Raw genomic sequence first — 17,811 nt, forward strand, 5'->3', positions numbered from 1 at the left:
AGTTTATCTAGAGCCCATTGCAAAATAGTTAGCTTATAATTATTTTACTAAAATAATTAATGATAAGGAACTAAACCCTTCTTTTAAATATTTATACAAAAATAATTGCTAGGAAAGTACGGGGTATTACAATCCAACTCTGCCATTCTTGGGTAGTCTCCACATATAAAGCAGAACGTGGGTAGTCGTTCGTAACGAAATTCGACCAAGCACCACCCTCCATTATCCTTCTTCAATTTCGTACCTTTCTTTAAAGGTTTTGTCACATCAATAGCAACATGAAAGACGATAGAACAGTCTCATAGATCCATCAAGATTCCTCTCATCAAGCTTTACTAGAGAACCAATGAAACCACCAATGGCCTGCAGGATAGCCTCCGACCGAAAACCTGTAGGCACGCCATGAACTTAGATCCAAAACTCGGCATGACTCAACACAATATTCTCAAAATCCTCAGCATTAGCAATGCGTTTTAGAATCAATAGATTTTGGTCAAAAGACCAGGGGCCATCATCCACAATACGAGCAACCTCTGCTTCATGGTATAAACGGAATAAAAAGTGATTTGGATGCAATTCCTTCACATTCACACCCATACCCGGTCTCCATACAGTAGCCATAGTATCCCTGAAGTAGAGGAATTTGGTAGGTTTTTTAGTAACCAAATGACCAACAACATAGAATTCAGGGAGATCCGCCTCTACACCCAAAGCCACATTCCCAACATGATTAATATTCTCATCATCATCCAGATCTGCTAGAGTTAAACTAGCTAGAGAATGAGAAATATTATTCGCTTCCATGGCAACGGAAATAACAAACAAGAGCAAAAGAAGAAGAAAAGACGAAACTCACGAGGGAGAGGAAAAAGCTCGCTAAGAAGGCGAGAGGAAAAAAGAGCTCTTTATCCCATATGAATGCCATACTATAATTATTCTAAAAATACATTGTGTTCTCTTTACATAAATCAAACTTCATTTGTTGTAGCACAAATCTCAATTTTCTACTCCAAATCTATATTGCTTTAATTATAATATATATTTTATTACAAGCTGATTTATTATCTACTTTAAGATTTTAATTGCAAAAAATTCATTTTCTAATATATTTTATAGGAAAAAAGATATTCCAAAATATCAAAAGATGAACAGTTCACATATCACAACAATTGAGGTCGTAATCATATACACAAGGAAAACTTATGCATTCATATGTGATAACTTAATTTGCATAACTCTTTAATTACTACCCAGCAATATCAATAAATCTATTATAATCATGTAACTTTTGACAAAAAATAAGTAAAATTTTATTGACTCTTCAATATTACATTTAGAAAATTTAATTTATTTTAATATTAAAATTGTTAGGACATCATTTTTATTATATATTATAATTATCTACATTAATATTCATATTTACTACTACTTTTATTACAAGTTGAAAATACTTATTTTGATTATATTTAAAATATTTATTTTTTTATTTTATAATAATTATTTAATATTTAAAAATTATACTAAGTACTACTTATTTTAATTTTCGTGTTAGACATTAATTTAATCATGTAAAGTAGGCATTATAACTAGTTATTTTAATATTAGGTACTACTTAGTACTTACACTAGTTTATTTAAAAAAAAAATGTATAGCTTAAATAAATAAAAATAAATATATACCTACCGTATAATATATATCTTCTTTTGTCCAGAAAAAGAAATTCCAGTAACGAAAAGTACCATTCTCTCTACAGAAAAACCCTGATCTGTTTCCTCTCTCATTCATTCCAAGGTACCAGTGCTTCCCCCACCCCCTACATATACACAGAACTATGCATTCACATGAACGCTATGTATACTCTGTATTCACATTCGTATTTGAGTATATATGCAGATGTATGGATGTATTTTAGGCTCTTGAGAGTTTGAATTTGGTGAATTGGTGATGGAGGCTGTGTAATTGCGGCGTTTGTGTTGATCTGCGAGGGTATTGGTTTTTGTGTGTTATTTTGTTTGCTTTTTTTTTTTTGTTTTGTTTTCGAATTAGTGATTTTATAATTTATTTTATTTTAGTTTTGATTGTGGATTTTTTTGGCAGGTGAGGAGACTGAGGGGAAGAAAACCAGTATGTCGTCTCTGAGCAGAGAGCTCGTGTTTTTAATTCTTCAGTTTCTTGATGAGGAGAAATTCAAAGAGACTGTTCACAGGTAGGGTTTTGAAATAATTTAAATTTTTTTGAAAAATTTCTTTTTAGTTTCTGGATTTTTCCCTGCATAGTGATTGCTAGAAAAAACGGAGAGGGGAAAAGTGTTAATTGATGTCCAAGAGTCATTTTATTTTGGATCTAAGTACAGTTGAAACTTTACTCCAGGGATACTTTGGTGCTTTTTAGCTTAATTTCATGGAAGACTGTTTGGGGCAAAAATTATACGGAGCATTACTTTTATTTGAGATAAGAAGATTTTAGTTGAAATGTAGTTTCTGACCTGTTAACTTAGTATTTTGTGGTGCGTAATTATTGCTGTTAATTTGCTCTTTTATTTTTGTTTTACCTATGAACTGAAGATTGGAACAAGAGTCTGGATTTTTCTTTAATATGCGATATTTTGAGGAATTGGTGACAAATGGAGACTGGGATGAGGTGGAAAAGTATCTATCAGGCTTCGCGAAGGTTGATGACAACAGATATTCAATGAAAATTTTCTTTGAAATCCGAAAACAAAAGTATCTTGAAGCCCTTGACAGGTGGTTCAGCATGATTCATTTGAAGCATTGCATTACCTAATTGCATTCCAAATAGTGATGCATCTGAATATATTCTTGGCTGTTTTTCATAATCAATTTAAATATTTAATTGTAGGAAGGATCGTGCTAAAGCTGTTGACATTCTAGTAAAGGACTTGAAAGTGTTTTCAGCATTTAATGAAGACCTTTTTAAAGAGATAACCCAACTCCTGACCCTTGAAAATTTTAGGTAATGAAAGACTTAAGAAAATAACATTCAATTATCTTTATTATCTTGTATATACAATTGCACTTATTAAATGCTTTGAATGCATTACTTACAGAGACAATGAGCAGTTATCTAAATATGGTGATCCGAAGTCTGCTAGGAGTATAATGCTTGGTGAACTGAAAAAACTGATTGAAGCAAATCCCCTGTTTCGTGACAAATTAAACTTTCCCACCTTGAAGAACTCAAGATTGCGAACTTTAATTAATCAGAGGTTTGTTTCTGGAGGAATATTGGCTAAAAAGTTTCTCAAGTTGGCTCCAGTATTGAAAGCTCTATATCATGTCAAGACAGATGTTTACTAACTAGTATGCTTCTGTGTATTTCTAGTTTGAATTGGCAGCATCAGCTCTGTAAGAACCCAAAGCCTAACCCTGACATAAAGACATTGTTTGTTGATCATTCTTGTGGGCAATCGCAGCCAAATGGTGCACGTGCACCATCCCCTGTAACTAATCCACTAATGGGAGCTGTTCCTAAGCCTGGGGGGTTTCCACCATTGGGTGCTCATGGTGTAAGTTGAAGTCAAAAAGTAAAGCTAGTTAATAAGCTGTTAACAAATTATGATTTTTGGAAGCTTTTATCTTTTCGTTCCTTCAGCCCTTCCAGCCAGCACCAGCACCTCTCCAAACATCTCTTGCAGGATGGATGGCTAATCCATCTCAGGTTCCTCATCCCTCAGCTTCTGCTGGGCCTATTGGCTTCACCCCACCAAGTAATGCAGGTATGTACAGTTTGGAATGTCTGACACTTGAGCAGTTTATGCATGACCTATTATTAACTACATTTATTGATATACTGAGTTAAGTAATTTCTGTTTTTTGATAAAATAAATATTGTATCAACTTATCTTGGTATGTAACTAATTTATATGATCAGAAAAACTGTCTATTAGTTACACCAGCACTACAGGTCACGGCACTATTGGTATGCCTGAGATCCGTAGTTAACCCCATTACACATTTCAATACCATGTCTCACATCTAGCATTAATTAGTTTATGATAGTTGCCTTCTTTTTTATTCTGATGCTTGTTATTTTTAAGCAGGCATATTAAAGCGTCCTAGGACTCCTACAAATAATCCTGCTGCAGACTATCAAACAGCTGACTCTGAACATGTGTTGAAGAGATCAAGACCTTTTGGAATATCAGATGAAGTATGATATACCAACTTAAGTTGTATTTGTAACAGATTTATGTTAGAAACTATTTGTAACGATCCCATGAACGAGCTTGTCTTCTTAATTTAACTAAATTATGTGATGAGAGTTCATATATTTACATGAGTGCAATGCATGGTAATTTGTTTGTTCACATTATGAGCTTTATGCACATTACATATTTGTTGTAATTCTATAGTTAGAATTTATTTATATAAACATATTTGCAGGTTAACAATATGCCTGTCAACATATTGCCTATTGGGTATGCCAGTCAAAGTCATGGGCAAAGCTCATATTCATCTGATGATTTGCCTAAAGCTGTTGTTATGACTCTGAACCCTGGCTCAGCAGTCAAGAGTATGGATTTTCATCCTGTGCAACAGATTTTGCTTCTTGGTTAGTTCCTGGTGACTGATTATTACTTATATTTATTGTATTGTATAATTTGATTCCCACCCACATTATTATGCTCATATTTGGTACTTGGTACTCGGTAGTGACTTAAATTAAACCATATGTTGGTGTTTTTTACTATATTCAGTTGGGACAAGTGCGGGAGAGATTATGATTTGGGAATTAGGTAGCAAGGAGAGGCTTTCTCATAGAAGTTTCAAGGTTTGGGATCTTGCACAATGTTCAGTCGCTTTGCAGGTCTGCTTTCTATAAATCATTTTCCGTTGTGCAGAGTGAAGCTTAATGCTAATATCTTTTTAGGCAAACTACAGAGGATAGGATTATTCTAAACTTCACAATTTCAATGTTCTGATTTGGTATTAGGCTGCTATGAAGAATGACTACACTGCCTCAATTAACCGCGTGTTGTGGAGTCCTGATGGCCCTCTATTTGGTATGTATGCACAAACTTTTATGAATTACTGTTGGAAACTGCATTGCTTATGGAAATAAAAAATATGTGCCATTGTTTTCTCTTTGAACATCTAACAAGAAAATCTGATAAATTGGATTTGTTGTTTTGTGATATCTCCTATTTTTCACCAGGTATTGCATACTCCAAGCACATTGTGCAGATCTACTCCTACCATGGTGGTGATGATCTAAGAAACCATCTTGAGGTTAATTTTTTCTTTTTTTCATCAGGGATTTAGAATGCATGCTTTTGGTTTTCCAAATTTACAATTTTGCTGTTAAAAGTTGCAATCCATTTCTTATTTGTTATTCAGATTGAAGCGCATGCTGGAAGTGTCAATGATATTGCTTTCTCCTATCCCAACAAACAACTCTCTATCATTACTTGTGGGGAGGACAGACTTATTAAGGTTTGATTCTTCAAGTGCTTGCTTTCTGTGGTACAGTGGGTTTTTACTTCTTCCTCTTTTTTTTTATTTTTATTTTTTTTATTTGTCTTTTCTCTTATTTTGCAGGTGTGGGATGCAGTAACCGGTGCTAAACAGTATACATTTGAGGGTCATGAAGCACCTGTTTATTCTGTATGTCCACATCACAAAGAAAATATTCAGGTACCAAATATTTAATACTGAAAATGGTGGGTCAACCTTGTAAAATCAATCCATGTGATTGTTCTGGTTGTGCTTTTTGTAGACTTCTAATTCGAGGCATAAATGGAATTTTAGTTTGCAGCTTGAGAGAAAAATGACCACTGTTTGTGCATCACAAAAATAATATAATAGACTTCTCTTAAGCTCTAATATGAGAGCAATCTATCTCATGCACACAAATTTTTGTTGCTGCTTGAAATAAACTTGAAAAGAATAAGACCACTTTAGTGGGGAAAAATATATGGACTAGGAAAATTAAATAAAAACAACATTTCACCAATTTGGATGAATTTTTATTTTTATATTTGTAAAATCCATTTACCTAGTTATGATCTAAAGAATGGCTACTTTTCATCCTTTCTTTTGGAGGTTCATATGGGCATTGTGGCTGATTTTCGCTTTTACCTTCTTTTTGTCCTCAGTTTATATTCTCACTGGCAGTTGATGGAAAAATAAAGGCATGGTTGTATGATAACTTGGGTTCCAGAGTTGACTATGATGCACCAGGTCATTCATCAACCACTATGGCTTACAGTACCGATGGAACAAGGTTTACTAAACCACTCATTAGTGCTTTTGTTCCTGTCTGTCATGTTATCAGTATTTGTTTGCTACTTGCTATTGGTACCTTGTCTTTTCTTTTTAGACTGAGGCCTCGATTTCATGGTATAATGACTTTGTGATGCATGAATTCAATGAGAGAACTTACCCAAAGACTTGTTGAGAACCCTTCCTCAAGACCCAGTTAAGTTAGAGCTTACACCATAACCTCCTAAGTTGGTATGAACCCAGTTAAGTTAGAGCTTCAACTGGATCCTAGATTTATGGAGATCTATTAAACTCATCAATTCTCACACTGAGTAATTGAAATGGTCTGAATTGTATTAATGAGCAAAGAGGTGAAAGAAATTACAAGTTTAATATATGGGGAAGTCACTCCTCTCCTATGTCTAAAGTCTAAACTCTCTAGGAGTCTTGATTAAACTAGTAATAAGACTCCTAGTCTACTAATAACTAATCCCTATGCTAGAATAATCTGAAAATAATTATTCAATTTCAAACTAATACAATCCTAAAATTAAAAGAAAAAATGACAAAAATCTGAAAATAAGATAGGCTTCCACTTGGCGTAGGCTTGATCCAGTTCCCAAGCCTTGGAGAAGGCTTTCTCATGCCATTATGCCAACTACCAATAGCCATCTCTCCTGCCAATCAGCTCCCTTTGAGTTCAAATCAGCTTCTATTTTAATTAAATCATCCTCCCTTAAGGCCACTTCCACATAATTAAATAGTAACAATTGCTTTCTATTGGGCTTTGTTGGAAATTCTTCAAATTGGGCCAACTCTTGGATCCATTCTCTTTGAATATAAGAATAAAGAGCTTCTTGGATCTTTTTGCACGTGCAACTGGACCTTGAGGCAACTCAATTGGGTCTTTTATTGGTCTTCCTTGATCTCAATCACTTTGTAGGCTGTTCTCATGTGGGACCAACAAAGATGGGGATTCATATCTTGTAGAATGGAATGAAAGTGATGGAGCTGTTAAGCGAACATATGTTGGACTTGGAAAGTGTGCTGTGGGGATTGTGCAGTTTGATACCACTAAGAATAGATTTCTGGCAGCTGGTGACGAGTTCACTATCAAATTTTGGGATATGGACAATGTGAACTTATTGACAACAACTGATGCAGACGGTGGACTACCGGTGATTATAAGTACTGCAAGTAGAATTTTCTGATATTAATTTTTTTAAAAACTTACTCTTGCATTTATATGTTTTTAGGCTTCTCCTTGTCTCCGATTTAACAAGGAAGGAATGCTGTTGGCTGTTTCTACTAGTGAGAATGGCATCAAAATTTTGGCAAACGCAGATGGTGCCAGGCTGTTGAGAACCATGGAGAATCGTACATTTGATGCTTCTAGAGCTTCCTCCGCTATTGGGAAGGTAGACTGAATTAATTAATTTCTTTTTCTTTTGTTTATTTATTTGATTACAAAAAAAAATATATACATACTATTTGGATGCTTTACCTGTTCAGCCTCCTGGACTAGGAAGTTTTGGTGCTCCTAGTGCCCCTGTTGGATCAAGCATTGTAGATCGAGTATCTCCAATGGCAGCAATTGTTGCAATGGTGAGTTATCACCCCACTTTTTTCTTATGTCTTTTTTACTTAAACAATATAAATGTATTTATCATATCTTCCCTATGTACTCTTGTAGAATGGTGAGAGTCGAAATTTGACAGATGTGAAACCTCGAATTACTGATGAGCCAGCGGACAAATCTAGAGTCTGGAAGCTCACTGAGATTAGTGAATCATCACAGTGCCGCTCCTTGAAGCTTCCTGATAATTTGACTGCATCAAGGGTAATGCAGAATTTATTTCTGAATGAGTTTTGCTTAAGCTTTGCTTAAAATTATGGAAATTTTCAAATCAGATCTTTTCTCTTAATGTCACCTCATAAAGTTTCTCCTGTATGAATATAAGAATCCTTTATCTTTTGAAAGTGATTGCATTTTGATTTTAGTAAAGCAAGATTTAAACAAATATGCATAAAGCAAGGATATTTTTGTTTTGTTTTTTTTTTTTTTTTTTTTTTTTTTTCAATATAAACTTGAGAGATATCATATTTTGCTCTATTGGTTGATATTTCAGATTTCAAGGTTGATATATACAAATTCAGGACTTGCACTATTGGCATTAGCTGCAAATGCTGTACACAAACTCTGGAAATGGCCCAAGAATGAGAGACATCCTTCAGGAAAGGTAGTGCATAGCTCTGGACTTTACATTTTCAAATTCTTTTTATTCATATCTATAGCTTCTGGCTTATTCTGAACTTGTTTTTTAGGCGAATGCTAGTATTGCTCCTCAACTATGGCAACCGCCAAGTGGAATATTGATGACCAATGATATCAGTGATACAAATCCAGAAGATGCAGTTCCATGCTTTGCACTGTCAAAGAATGATTCTTATGTCATGTCTGCTTCAGGAGGGAAAATCTCATTATTTAATATGATGACATTTAAGGTAAATAGCTCATTTATGTACTTTCTCTTATGGTATTTTAATAATTTAATGTGCTAGATTCTCTGTGTTTCAAATATATTTGAGAACAGAAGATAAATGCAACTATGTTCTAATGAGGTGAATGCAAGGGTGTAGGGCGTGTAGCCATGCATTAGAGAGGGGTCAATTATAACCCTACTAAAATGTTTTCTTTTACTCCATCCAATAGTCGTATTTGGCACATTTTTTAAGAAAACAAATAGGATGTGATACCCTTTCTAAATTTGTGCTTCTAAAAAGATGTGAATTGGGACCCACCAAGAGAAGTTAAAAGAAACAAATGGTTAATTGGGAAAAATAGAAAGGGATGTATAAATTAGAAAACTGGGAATTATTTTGGGACTAACTAAAAAAGAAATTAGGACAAATAAAGTGGGACACAGAGGGAGCATTATATATGTGTGTATACAAGAAATTTAAGAATTGGCTCACTAAATTAAAATATTGAAGGGTCCATAAATGAATAGCAAAAGTGAGCAGGTCTAAATAGAAAAAGAAAGGTTAAAACCATAATATATTCTCAAGACTTTAATTTGTATCAATTATATTCAATTTGTATAAATTTTAATTTGTATCAATTTCTCCAAGTCCTAGACTGGCATAATATGTTTACTTTAGTTCTTCCAATTATTATTTATTAATGCAATGATGAAAAAGAAAATTACTTCTACCCTTTCTCAATCTGCCTCTCTTGTACTTGAACAATAAAAAATTTAAAATTATGTGCAATTGAATTTGATGAAAAAAGATAATAAAGGCTAGACAATGTGTATGTTATCTTAGTTGATAGAGTTATATAAATTACTGGTAACCATCATATAAATTTAGCTTGCAGCTTTAAGTTGATTTATAATGTTTTTCATTAGATCTAGGACTTTGTAAGGGAATTATGAGCTATCATCGCGATTTTTAAGTTAAACCATTGACCCTAGTAGCGTAGAACGTTGGCTACGCCACTAGGTGAATGATAAAAAAAGAATTACTTCATATAATTTTTATATGCCATGCAAAAATAACCTTTCATGTTCTCGTAGTCAATTAAGTTACTTTTACCCATTTATCACCATTTGCTTGATGCTGATAATGCAGACAATGACGACATTCATGCCCCCTCCACCTGCGGCAACCTTTTTGGCATTCCATCCCCAAGATAATAACATTATTGCCATTGGCATGGAGGATTCCTCAATTCAAATATATAATGTCCGTGTTGATGAGGTTGTAGCTTGTGTATAGAGGGCACTAAGTTTGTTAACTGCTGTTAGTCCAAATGTGTTAATGTTCTCCATGGCTTAATAGGTGAAAACCAAGCTCAAAGGCCATCAGAAAAGAATTACTGGTCTTGCTTTCTCTAATGCTCTTAACGTGCTCGTATCATCAGGAGCTGATTCTCAGGTAAAATTTGTCACAGGCATATAATTGAAATTGAAATGAGATTCATTTTGTACTCCTGTTTCCTGATAGTTTTAGGTTGCAGGTGCTTTTGAGCTGGTTGAAGATTGATGTTTTTTGAGTTTTAACAAGAATGATATCTTTTTGTAGTCTGTTTATGGATTAATTAAGGTGGTAGTAACTTAAATTGCTAATCCGTGTCTTTAAAATTATAATTATTCTTTTTGTAAAAATCTTGTGAAGTTGCCTGCATTTTACACACAATTTCTCTAATCGACGCCATTGTTTTTGTACAGTTGTGTGTTTGGAGCTCTGATGCTTGGGAAAAACAAACAAGTAAATACTTGCAGCTTCCAGTGGGGCGTGCAGCTGCTCCTCTGGCAGACACCCGGGTGCAATTTCACCAAGATCAGACTCAGTTGTTAGTAGTGCATGAGACACAGATAGCCATATATGAAGCATCCAAACTGGAATGCCTAAAGCAGGTTTGTTCTAACATCTATCTGCTCCCAACTGTAAATTCGGAATTTAAAGAAGACGAGGCACACTGCTGCTTTGACAGACCTCCTTGACTAGGCTTACATTGGGCAAATAAAAGTTGTGATTATAAGAAGCATTGCTTTGGCAGATCTCCTTGCTAAGGAGCTTGCATATGCCTGTCTTCTCCAGACTTTGCATGATATGAGTGTTCAGCATGCTAGAATGTTTCTTGTAGTGAAACATTATTGCTTTTCATAACTTAGAAAGTCAGGTTCACAGCTTGAACATGACACCCAAGAGGCCTATTGGTGCTTTTTCACCCATTAAAGTTCTAGAAAAGTAATTCCAGGGACTGTATTTGATGGGAACAATTATATTGGGAAAATTAGTTAACATGTTTGCTGTTACCTAGAAACATAACAATTAAATTTCCTGAAAAATTATTTCAAGCATTTGGTTTGTCTAAGCTTTCCAAAGAAAATATTTTTAATCATCCAATATATACTCTTACCACGTGTAAACACTTATAAGAGAAGTAATTTGATAAATTTTACACATTCTTACCTATCTAGGATAAAAAGAATCCTGCCTCTAGCTCGGAATAACTTTCCAACCTTTCAAGAAATCATATTCCTATTTGATCCAAACTTTCCCAAGTTAAAGTGCCTATCGAACATTGTAATAAGTTATCTTCCTTTTATATTGCCAGGAAAGTTCAAACTTTCCTGGCGACCAAACAGCCTCTAAGTTCCAATCTCTTGTGGACTTTGTTGTTCAAATTCAATTCATCTAATTTTGACATCAAATTTTATTATTTTTGGAGAAGGGACTGGGCTTGCTTTTATTATTCTTTACAGATTCTTTGAAAGAAATGCTTTTCTTTTTGTTCTGTTATATAATTGGTTTGACTGACAATATTTTGCTAGCTTCTGATGTGATGAATATTTTTTGGTTATGAGCAGTGGGTACTTCGTGAAGCTAGTGCTCCAATCACTCATGCTATATATTCATGTGATAGCCAGTCTATATATGTTAGTTTTGAAGATGGAGGTGTAGGTGTTCTTACTGCTTCAAACCTTAGATGGAGATGTCGGATCAATCCTACTTCTTACCTTCCTGCCAATCCTAGGTATTAATATGCTGCAATTACTAGGAAGTGCTTGATATCATATTCCACATTTTATTCTCTTGATAATGAATACATAATATAATTTTGCAGTCCAAAGGTGTATCCACTTGTAATTGCAGCACATCCATCGGACCCTAATCAGTTTGCATTAGGTCTGAGTGATGGTGGTGTGGTTGTGCTTGAGCCACTGGAGTCTGAAGGTAAGTGGGGAACCCTGCCCCTAGTTGAAAATGGTGCTGGACCAAGTACTTCGGCAGTTGCCAGTTCAGATCTACCCCAGAGGTAGCAATTTTGTGCAAAAATGTTGGTGATTCTACTAACACATGACACCATGTGGTATGGTCGGTATTTGCTCAATAGAGGGAGAAGGTTCGGTTCGGTTCTAGGTTAGGCAAATATAGTTGTAGGACATCTTTAAGTCAGCCTTAGAATTTAGGAGCTGCTTGAATTATGATCATGGTGCATTGACATTTCTTTCCATTAGAATGGGATCAGATATTCTGGTCATGGTGTAAATTTCATCAGGGATCTTTAGCAATGGTAGTTTTGTAGAGTTATGATGAATTATCTTGGAAAAATGATCCTCACCAATCACCATGCTTTTTTTAGTTCTCTTTTTGTAAAGCCTATCTAAAGAAGTTGCTTTTTATTCAGACAATTTTTTGCAACGCCAACTTTTATCTGTATGATGAAGATCCTAATAACTATGGTATGATAAAGTTATAGTTTTGATTTCTTTGATCATTTTACTTTACGACTTTATTGAAAAATGGTGCAATTTAGGTTCCTCTAATATAGTTATGTTTATTGTAATACTAGTATTGTACCTGTGCGTTGCACGGCTGTGTTTAACTGTACTATGTTGCATGACTAATTTGCTTTGGACTACATGCATGCCAAACGTATATTGAACGGAAATTATGATTATCAACATTCAACAATTATTAAAAAGTTCATGGTACATATGATTAAATATTATTAAGTATTACACAACAATTAAAAATTTGCAACCTTCTTGGTACACAACATTAATGGAACACAACATTCATACAATGTACTTACTATAGTACTGCAAAAAGAAATTTATACTACATGTTTACAAATTATTGAAAACCTCATGGTACACAACATTCGTAGTATAATTGTTACTCTCTGCATCATCATTTGATATTAAGATTCTAAACCCTTTAGGGTTACTAACACGTGAAGCAGCAACATATAATTGGCCATGAACAAAAACATGTTTCTTTAAGAGTAACCCAACATGCTTTAATGTTTGACCCTGACTTTTGTTAATGGTCATCGCATATGCCAACACTAACGGAAATTGTCTTCTTTGAAAATTGAATGGAAGCCTTGTATTTGTTGGCGTCATTGACATCCTTGGTATCAAGACGATTTGTCCAGCGTTATGACCAGCGACAATTTTTGCCTCGATAACATGCTCTGATAATCTAGTGATAATAAGCCTTGTGCCATTGCAAAGTCTCATTGCGTGATCTATATTTCTCAACAACATGACTGGAGATCCCACTTTAAGAGTTAAAGCATGATTAGGAATGCCAGATGCTTTTAATCCATTAAGGAATTCTGGAGTGTGCATATCCGATAGGATGCCATTATTTGAATCCGCCTTACACACCGTGTCGCAACTTAGGTATGTCTGGCTTTCAGCAACATGGAGATCTGTCATATATTCATTCACTGCATTCACAACATCTAGCGTGGGGGCTAATATCGCACGACTCTCCATGTACTCTTGGTGACAACACCCTTCTTTGAACATTGGAAAAATATTATCCACAATAGTTGCTATGTTGTCCCCTGTCGATGGCAACAACATTTCTTGAGGAATTTTAACTTTGGCATAGCCGTCATTAGGGCCTCCCAAGATACCATCGCCGATTTGGGCCAACCATTGGGCAAAATCTTTAATATCCTCAATATTAGCACCTTGTTCATCTGTATTTAGGCGAAGATTCTTTGTTAACCTCAAGACTTGACATGATCCCCACAAGTAAGAAGAGTTTATTGTTGCAGAAACAATATCTTGCCTTGATCCTTTCGGCACAACCGGTAGTATTTGTCTAAAATCACCTCCTAATACCATCGTTTTACCACCAAATGTCTTACTACCACTATTGCAATCTTGGACCCGCATAAGATCTCTCAAAGTTCTATCTAGACATTCGAAGCAATGTTTGTGCATCATTGGTGCTTCGTCCCATATTATAAGCTTTGCAGTTATCAATAGTTGGGCAAGATGGCTACCTTGAGATATGTTGCATGTCGAGTCTTCTGTAACGGCAATAGGTATAGCAAACCGCGAGTGAGCTGTCCGACCGCCTGGCAAGAGCAAAGAAGCAATACCGCTAGATGTAACATTAAGGACCACTTTTCCTTGTGACCTTATTTTTGCAGAAACATTAAGGACCACTTTTCCTTGTGACCTTATTTTTGCAGAGACATTAAGGACCACTTTTCCTTGTGACCTTATTTTTGCAGAGAGTGCTTTCCAAACATTTCCTTGTGACCTTATTTTTGCAGAGAGTGCTTTCCAAACAAATGTCTTTCCGGTGCCGCCATATCCATAAACAAAGAAAAAGCCGCCCTTCTGTTTTTGCACATCATTTAGGATCGTGTTGTACACCAAAGATTGCTCATCAGTTAATTGACTTTCTAACCTGCCACTCTCTATAAGTAGAGCATCCCGATCATATCCAAGCTCATCACACAACAAACGATTGTTGTGGTTCCAAGATTCTTCAAGAATTGGAATTGGCATATGAGGGTAATCTTTCAAGGACTTGTTGTACTTTTGTAACAATCGCTCAATCTCAATTAGTGCTAAATTCTTCTTCTCATCATCAGACAAACTCAGATCTGCATTTTACAGAGTGCATTGTTAAAAAAAAAAAAATGCTATTAACGCTATAGTACATAAGTTAAAATAATTATTAAAACACAATAATTTTAGAATAGAATACTTACCATCATTGGAGAATAACCTCCGCCTATTAAATAGTACGTCCTCTGCCAAGTGATGCCATACTTGACACCATACGTTTTCGGGCCGGTTAACCAAGTTGGATGTTAATAAGACTACAAAAAGTTTTCTCATTGCTGTTGCAGTAGACCAAAGACTTGCTTCATTGATTGCATCTATGTATTCTCTGCCATCATCTAAAAGCCCTCTTGCATAGCATGCATCCATAAATGATGGATATACTACACCTTGATACGACTTGATGTCATCAAAATTAGTAGGACCACGAACTACATTTAAGAGACATCTCAAATAATAAATTTCTCCACTGCCAGGCGGTACGTAAAATATTCTTCCAATAGAGAAACCCCTCTTCCTCGGATGCCATTCTCTAATATCCTTCTTCCATACAAATCTTGTTGGCATGTCAATATAAGCTAACTCCCTTGCCGATTGAAACTTCTTGTTAGCATCAAACCACGCGGTAAACATACTCTGGTATACAGTTGGTCGACTTAACACATTCTCAATTCTGTCATCGTCCTGGAATACCACTGATTGACAATCCGGCAAATGGAAGCTCAACCTCTCCACAGGCGGGTGCCTGTACTGGACCTCAAAGCTTAACAATCTCCATGCAGCTTCGCATGCTGACACGTATCTACAATCGTAGAACATAGTAATTTCGTCAACATGCTCACTTGCATGGTCATCTGCGGTGCTCTTATAGAATTCTGCGGTTACCCTGTCATTGCCTTTGTTCACATACTTGAACAGATACTTGATTGATCTAGATTGGTTACACCATTCTACGTTGATGTGGGCTTTGTATTTGAGAAGAAGGTATCTATTATGTGGCACCACATATCTACTATCCGAAAGGAAACAACAGCGGATACTGTAATGGTAAGTACGCAGGGTTCAACTCGTTTATCCGCTTTAGATATCCGGCGTTTGTCTCTACTATAATATCCCTATGACCAAGCGCCGGATCGAGATCCCCCACTATAAGTGCAGCGACTTCCGATACAGTGGGCAAATTGTATGTTCTCGCATCCCCATTCCGCTTACCAATCAATCTCATCTTGAACTCTGATTGTGGATTGAATTTTATATGCGTTTGAGCCCAACGGAAACATTTGACCAAGACATTGTGATCATCCAAATCTTGTTTTATGTCCTCCACTATTTGAACATGGGTTTCGGTACTCGGTTGATCGCCCCTATATCAATAGCGTTAAGAATTGTAAGAAATGAAAATAAGTTATTACACTTAGATACTAAAATATAAGAATGGTAGTACTTAAATGCGAATCTTTAAAGTTTATTACCTAAATGCGTTGATGCGATTCTCCACCTCATTCTCCGTGTCATGTATGTACAATTGAGCAAATTTTGGACTACTACGGTCTTGAGGAAGCAACCCTCCCATTAAATGGAAGTTTTGACCATTAATTCTAAATATTGGTGGGGTATTCCCAATATTTATAGATGTATCCACTTTTGCTCCTAAGGATGTAAAAGAGAACATGTTATTATACATCCTAATGTTTTTCAAAAATTCAATACGTTTCTCTCCTTGACCGAAAAATAAGTTGTAGATTCTTGTTGGCGGTACTCCCAATCTTGGTAGCTTGATCTTGCCATGAAAACAGCATGTAGAATACTTAGGTATTGCGTGCCGCACCTCCTTATTAATACGTTCTCCATACCAGAAAATTGCATGGCAATGATCACAAATATTGTTGGGATCCCCAATATCATTGTAGATCACTACAAAATTTGAATTGAAATGTAAAAAAGATACTTTAATAGAACAAAATATTAACTCTTCTTTTACCAAAATTAAAGAATAATAGGATTCAAAATTGTTTAGAAAGTAACTACGTACCGTCGGGTGCAGGTGGAATTACATTAGTGTGGTTAATTACCACAACGGATGAAGTTTGCACATCAGTATTGATTTGGGGGGAAATAGATGGCACATTATCAACATCTTGAATATTTTCTAAAGAGGGAGAAAGTAATGAAATATGTTGGTACAATAGTGTAATAAAAAATATATTATTTTCACAATTCTATACTAATAACTAATTGTATCATGTTAATTGAAATTGAATCTCAGTATTTATAAAATCCACGCCGCATAGAAAATAATATATTTTTACTCACAAGATTATTTGAAAATATTCTAAAACATTACTTTCAGTGCAGACCTATAAATGTTCAAAATGCGTACCTAAACTTGTAGATGGTAATGAACATGTAGGTTCTACTCCATTAATGGTTGGTATGCATTTTGGAACATTGTTTTCTTCATGTTGAACCGATCCAGCTGTAATGAAAGTCAACAACATTGTATAGATCAACAAACTCACAACTCACTTATTATGCATAGTTTTTATTAACATTAGTATAAGTTCATTTGTAATTAAATGAATATGAAAATTTAAGAAACATTATTAAGATATATTATACAATGGAGATTTATATGAAATTAAATAAATAAATTTATGTCCTCATTCACATAGGAGGTTTAAAAAAAAGATAAAAACTCATTAAAAGTAAAAGTTGCTAACAGAACAATTTGCAATAATAAATTACATCTATATTAGACTGCTTACCAGCAAAACCGTTTTCCTCCATTTCTTTGCTTGTATCGTGCAATGTAGATGAAAATTCCTCTTCTAAATTGCGAGGAGGGTGAATTGATAAATTTGACCTCAACCTGTTTGTTCTATTTCTCGTCTCTTTTGGACAAAAAACATTGTTTTGTTAAGAAAGACATATGACTAAGATAGCATTGAAGTTGTTAACCATGATTGTCATTTTTTTTTTGATGTGATACTAAATTCTATTTAACTAACCTTTAGTAACGTTTTGGGAATGCAAGAGCCCTGTAGCATGACAGTTTGTTGTGGTCACCTGAAATGATTGAGATGATCTTCCCCGAGATGATTGCACTAATCATCCAGTTGAAGAAATTATATTTACAATACACATTTAATTTATAATGTGTAATCTAAAACTCTTTGATAAATAAAAATTAGTAAAGTTTT

General features: G+C 34.9%; 2 protein-coding genes across 2 annotated transcripts; one reads left to right on the top strand and one right to left on the bottom strand.

Moving 5' to 3' along the window:
* Positions 1 to 1,683: 1,683 nt before the first annotated feature.
* On the top strand, positions 1,684 to 12,504 carry LOC116032036 (topless-related protein 4-like). The gene is made up of 27 exons (XM_031274423.1): positions 1,684 to 1,791; positions 1,894 to 1,986; positions 2,098 to 2,206; positions 2,565 to 2,744; positions 2,860 to 2,973; positions 3,068 to 3,226; positions 3,343 to 3,526; positions 3,613 to 3,736; positions 4,061 to 4,170; positions 4,404 to 4,572; positions 4,718 to 4,827; positions 4,954 to 5,023; positions 5,176 to 5,249; positions 5,358 to 5,453; positions 5,559 to 5,654; positions 6,116 to 6,243; positions 7,165 to 7,399; positions 7,478 to 7,639; positions 7,734 to 7,826; positions 7,915 to 8,061; positions 8,351 to 8,461; positions 8,547 to 8,726; positions 9,855 to 9,983; positions 10,065 to 10,160; positions 10,454 to 10,642; positions 11,600 to 11,766; positions 11,857 to 12,504. Exons 3-27 carry the CDS (start codon positions 2,127 to 2,129, stop codon positions 12,050 to 12,052), a joined length of 3,399 nt encoding a protein of 1,132 aa, XP_031130283.1. The 5' UTR covers positions 1,684 to 1,791; positions 1,894 to 1,986; positions 2,098 to 2,126; the 3' UTR covers positions 12,053 to 12,504.
* A 358-nt stretch (positions 12,505 to 12,862) lies between these two features.
* LOC116033167 lies at positions 12,863 to 17,398 on the bottom strand. Its single transcript, XM_031275926.1, has 5 exons — positions 17,377 to 17,398; positions 16,084 to 16,261; positions 15,667 to 15,975; positions 14,758 to 15,413; positions 12,863 to 14,649 (listed from the first exon to the last, which is right to left on the bottom strand). The coding sequence occupies exons 1-5, from the start codon at positions 17,396 to 17,398 to the stop codon at positions 12,863 to 12,865; spliced, it is 2,952 nt and encodes a 983-aa protein (XP_031131786.1).
* Positions 17,399 to 17,811: the final 413 nt, after the last annotated feature.

This window comes from Ipomoea triloba, chromosome 10 (assembly GCF_003576645.1).
Source record: "Ipomoea triloba cultivar NCNSP0323 chromosome 10, ASM357664v1".
Taxonomy (NCBI): Eukaryota; Viridiplantae; Streptophyta; class Magnoliopsida; order Solanales; family Convolvulaceae; genus Ipomoea; species Ipomoea triloba.

What these genes read in the sequence shown, in the direction of transcription:
- LOC116032036 (XM_031274423.1), top strand. Translation starts at nt 2,127, where the DNA reads ATGTCGTCTCTGAGCAGAGAGCTCGTGTTTTTAATTCTTCAGTTTCTT. An exon ending in AATGTTCAGTCGCTTTGCAG is followed by an intron (nt 4,828 to 4,953) that starts GTCTGCTTTCTA and finishes ATTTGGTATTAG; the next exon opens with GCTGCTATGAAGAATGACTA. An exon ending in AGAGACATCCTTCAGGAAAG is followed by an intron (nt 8,462 to 8,546) that starts GTAGTGCATAGC and finishes CTTGTTTTTTAG; the next exon opens with GCGAATGCTAGTATTGCTCC.
- LOC116033167 (XM_031275926.1), bottom strand. Translation starts at nt 17,398, where the DNA reads ATGGAGGAAAACGGTTTTGCTG. An exon ending in AATCGCATCAACGCATTTAG is followed by an intron (nt 15,976 to 16,083) that starts GTAATAAACTTT and finishes CTATTGATATAG; the next exon opens with GGGCGATCAACCGAGTACCG. An exon ending in ATAAACGAGTTGAACCCTGC is followed by an intron (nt 15,414 to 15,666) that starts GTACTTACCATT and finishes CTACGATTGTAG; the next exon opens with ATACGTGTCAGCATGCGAAG.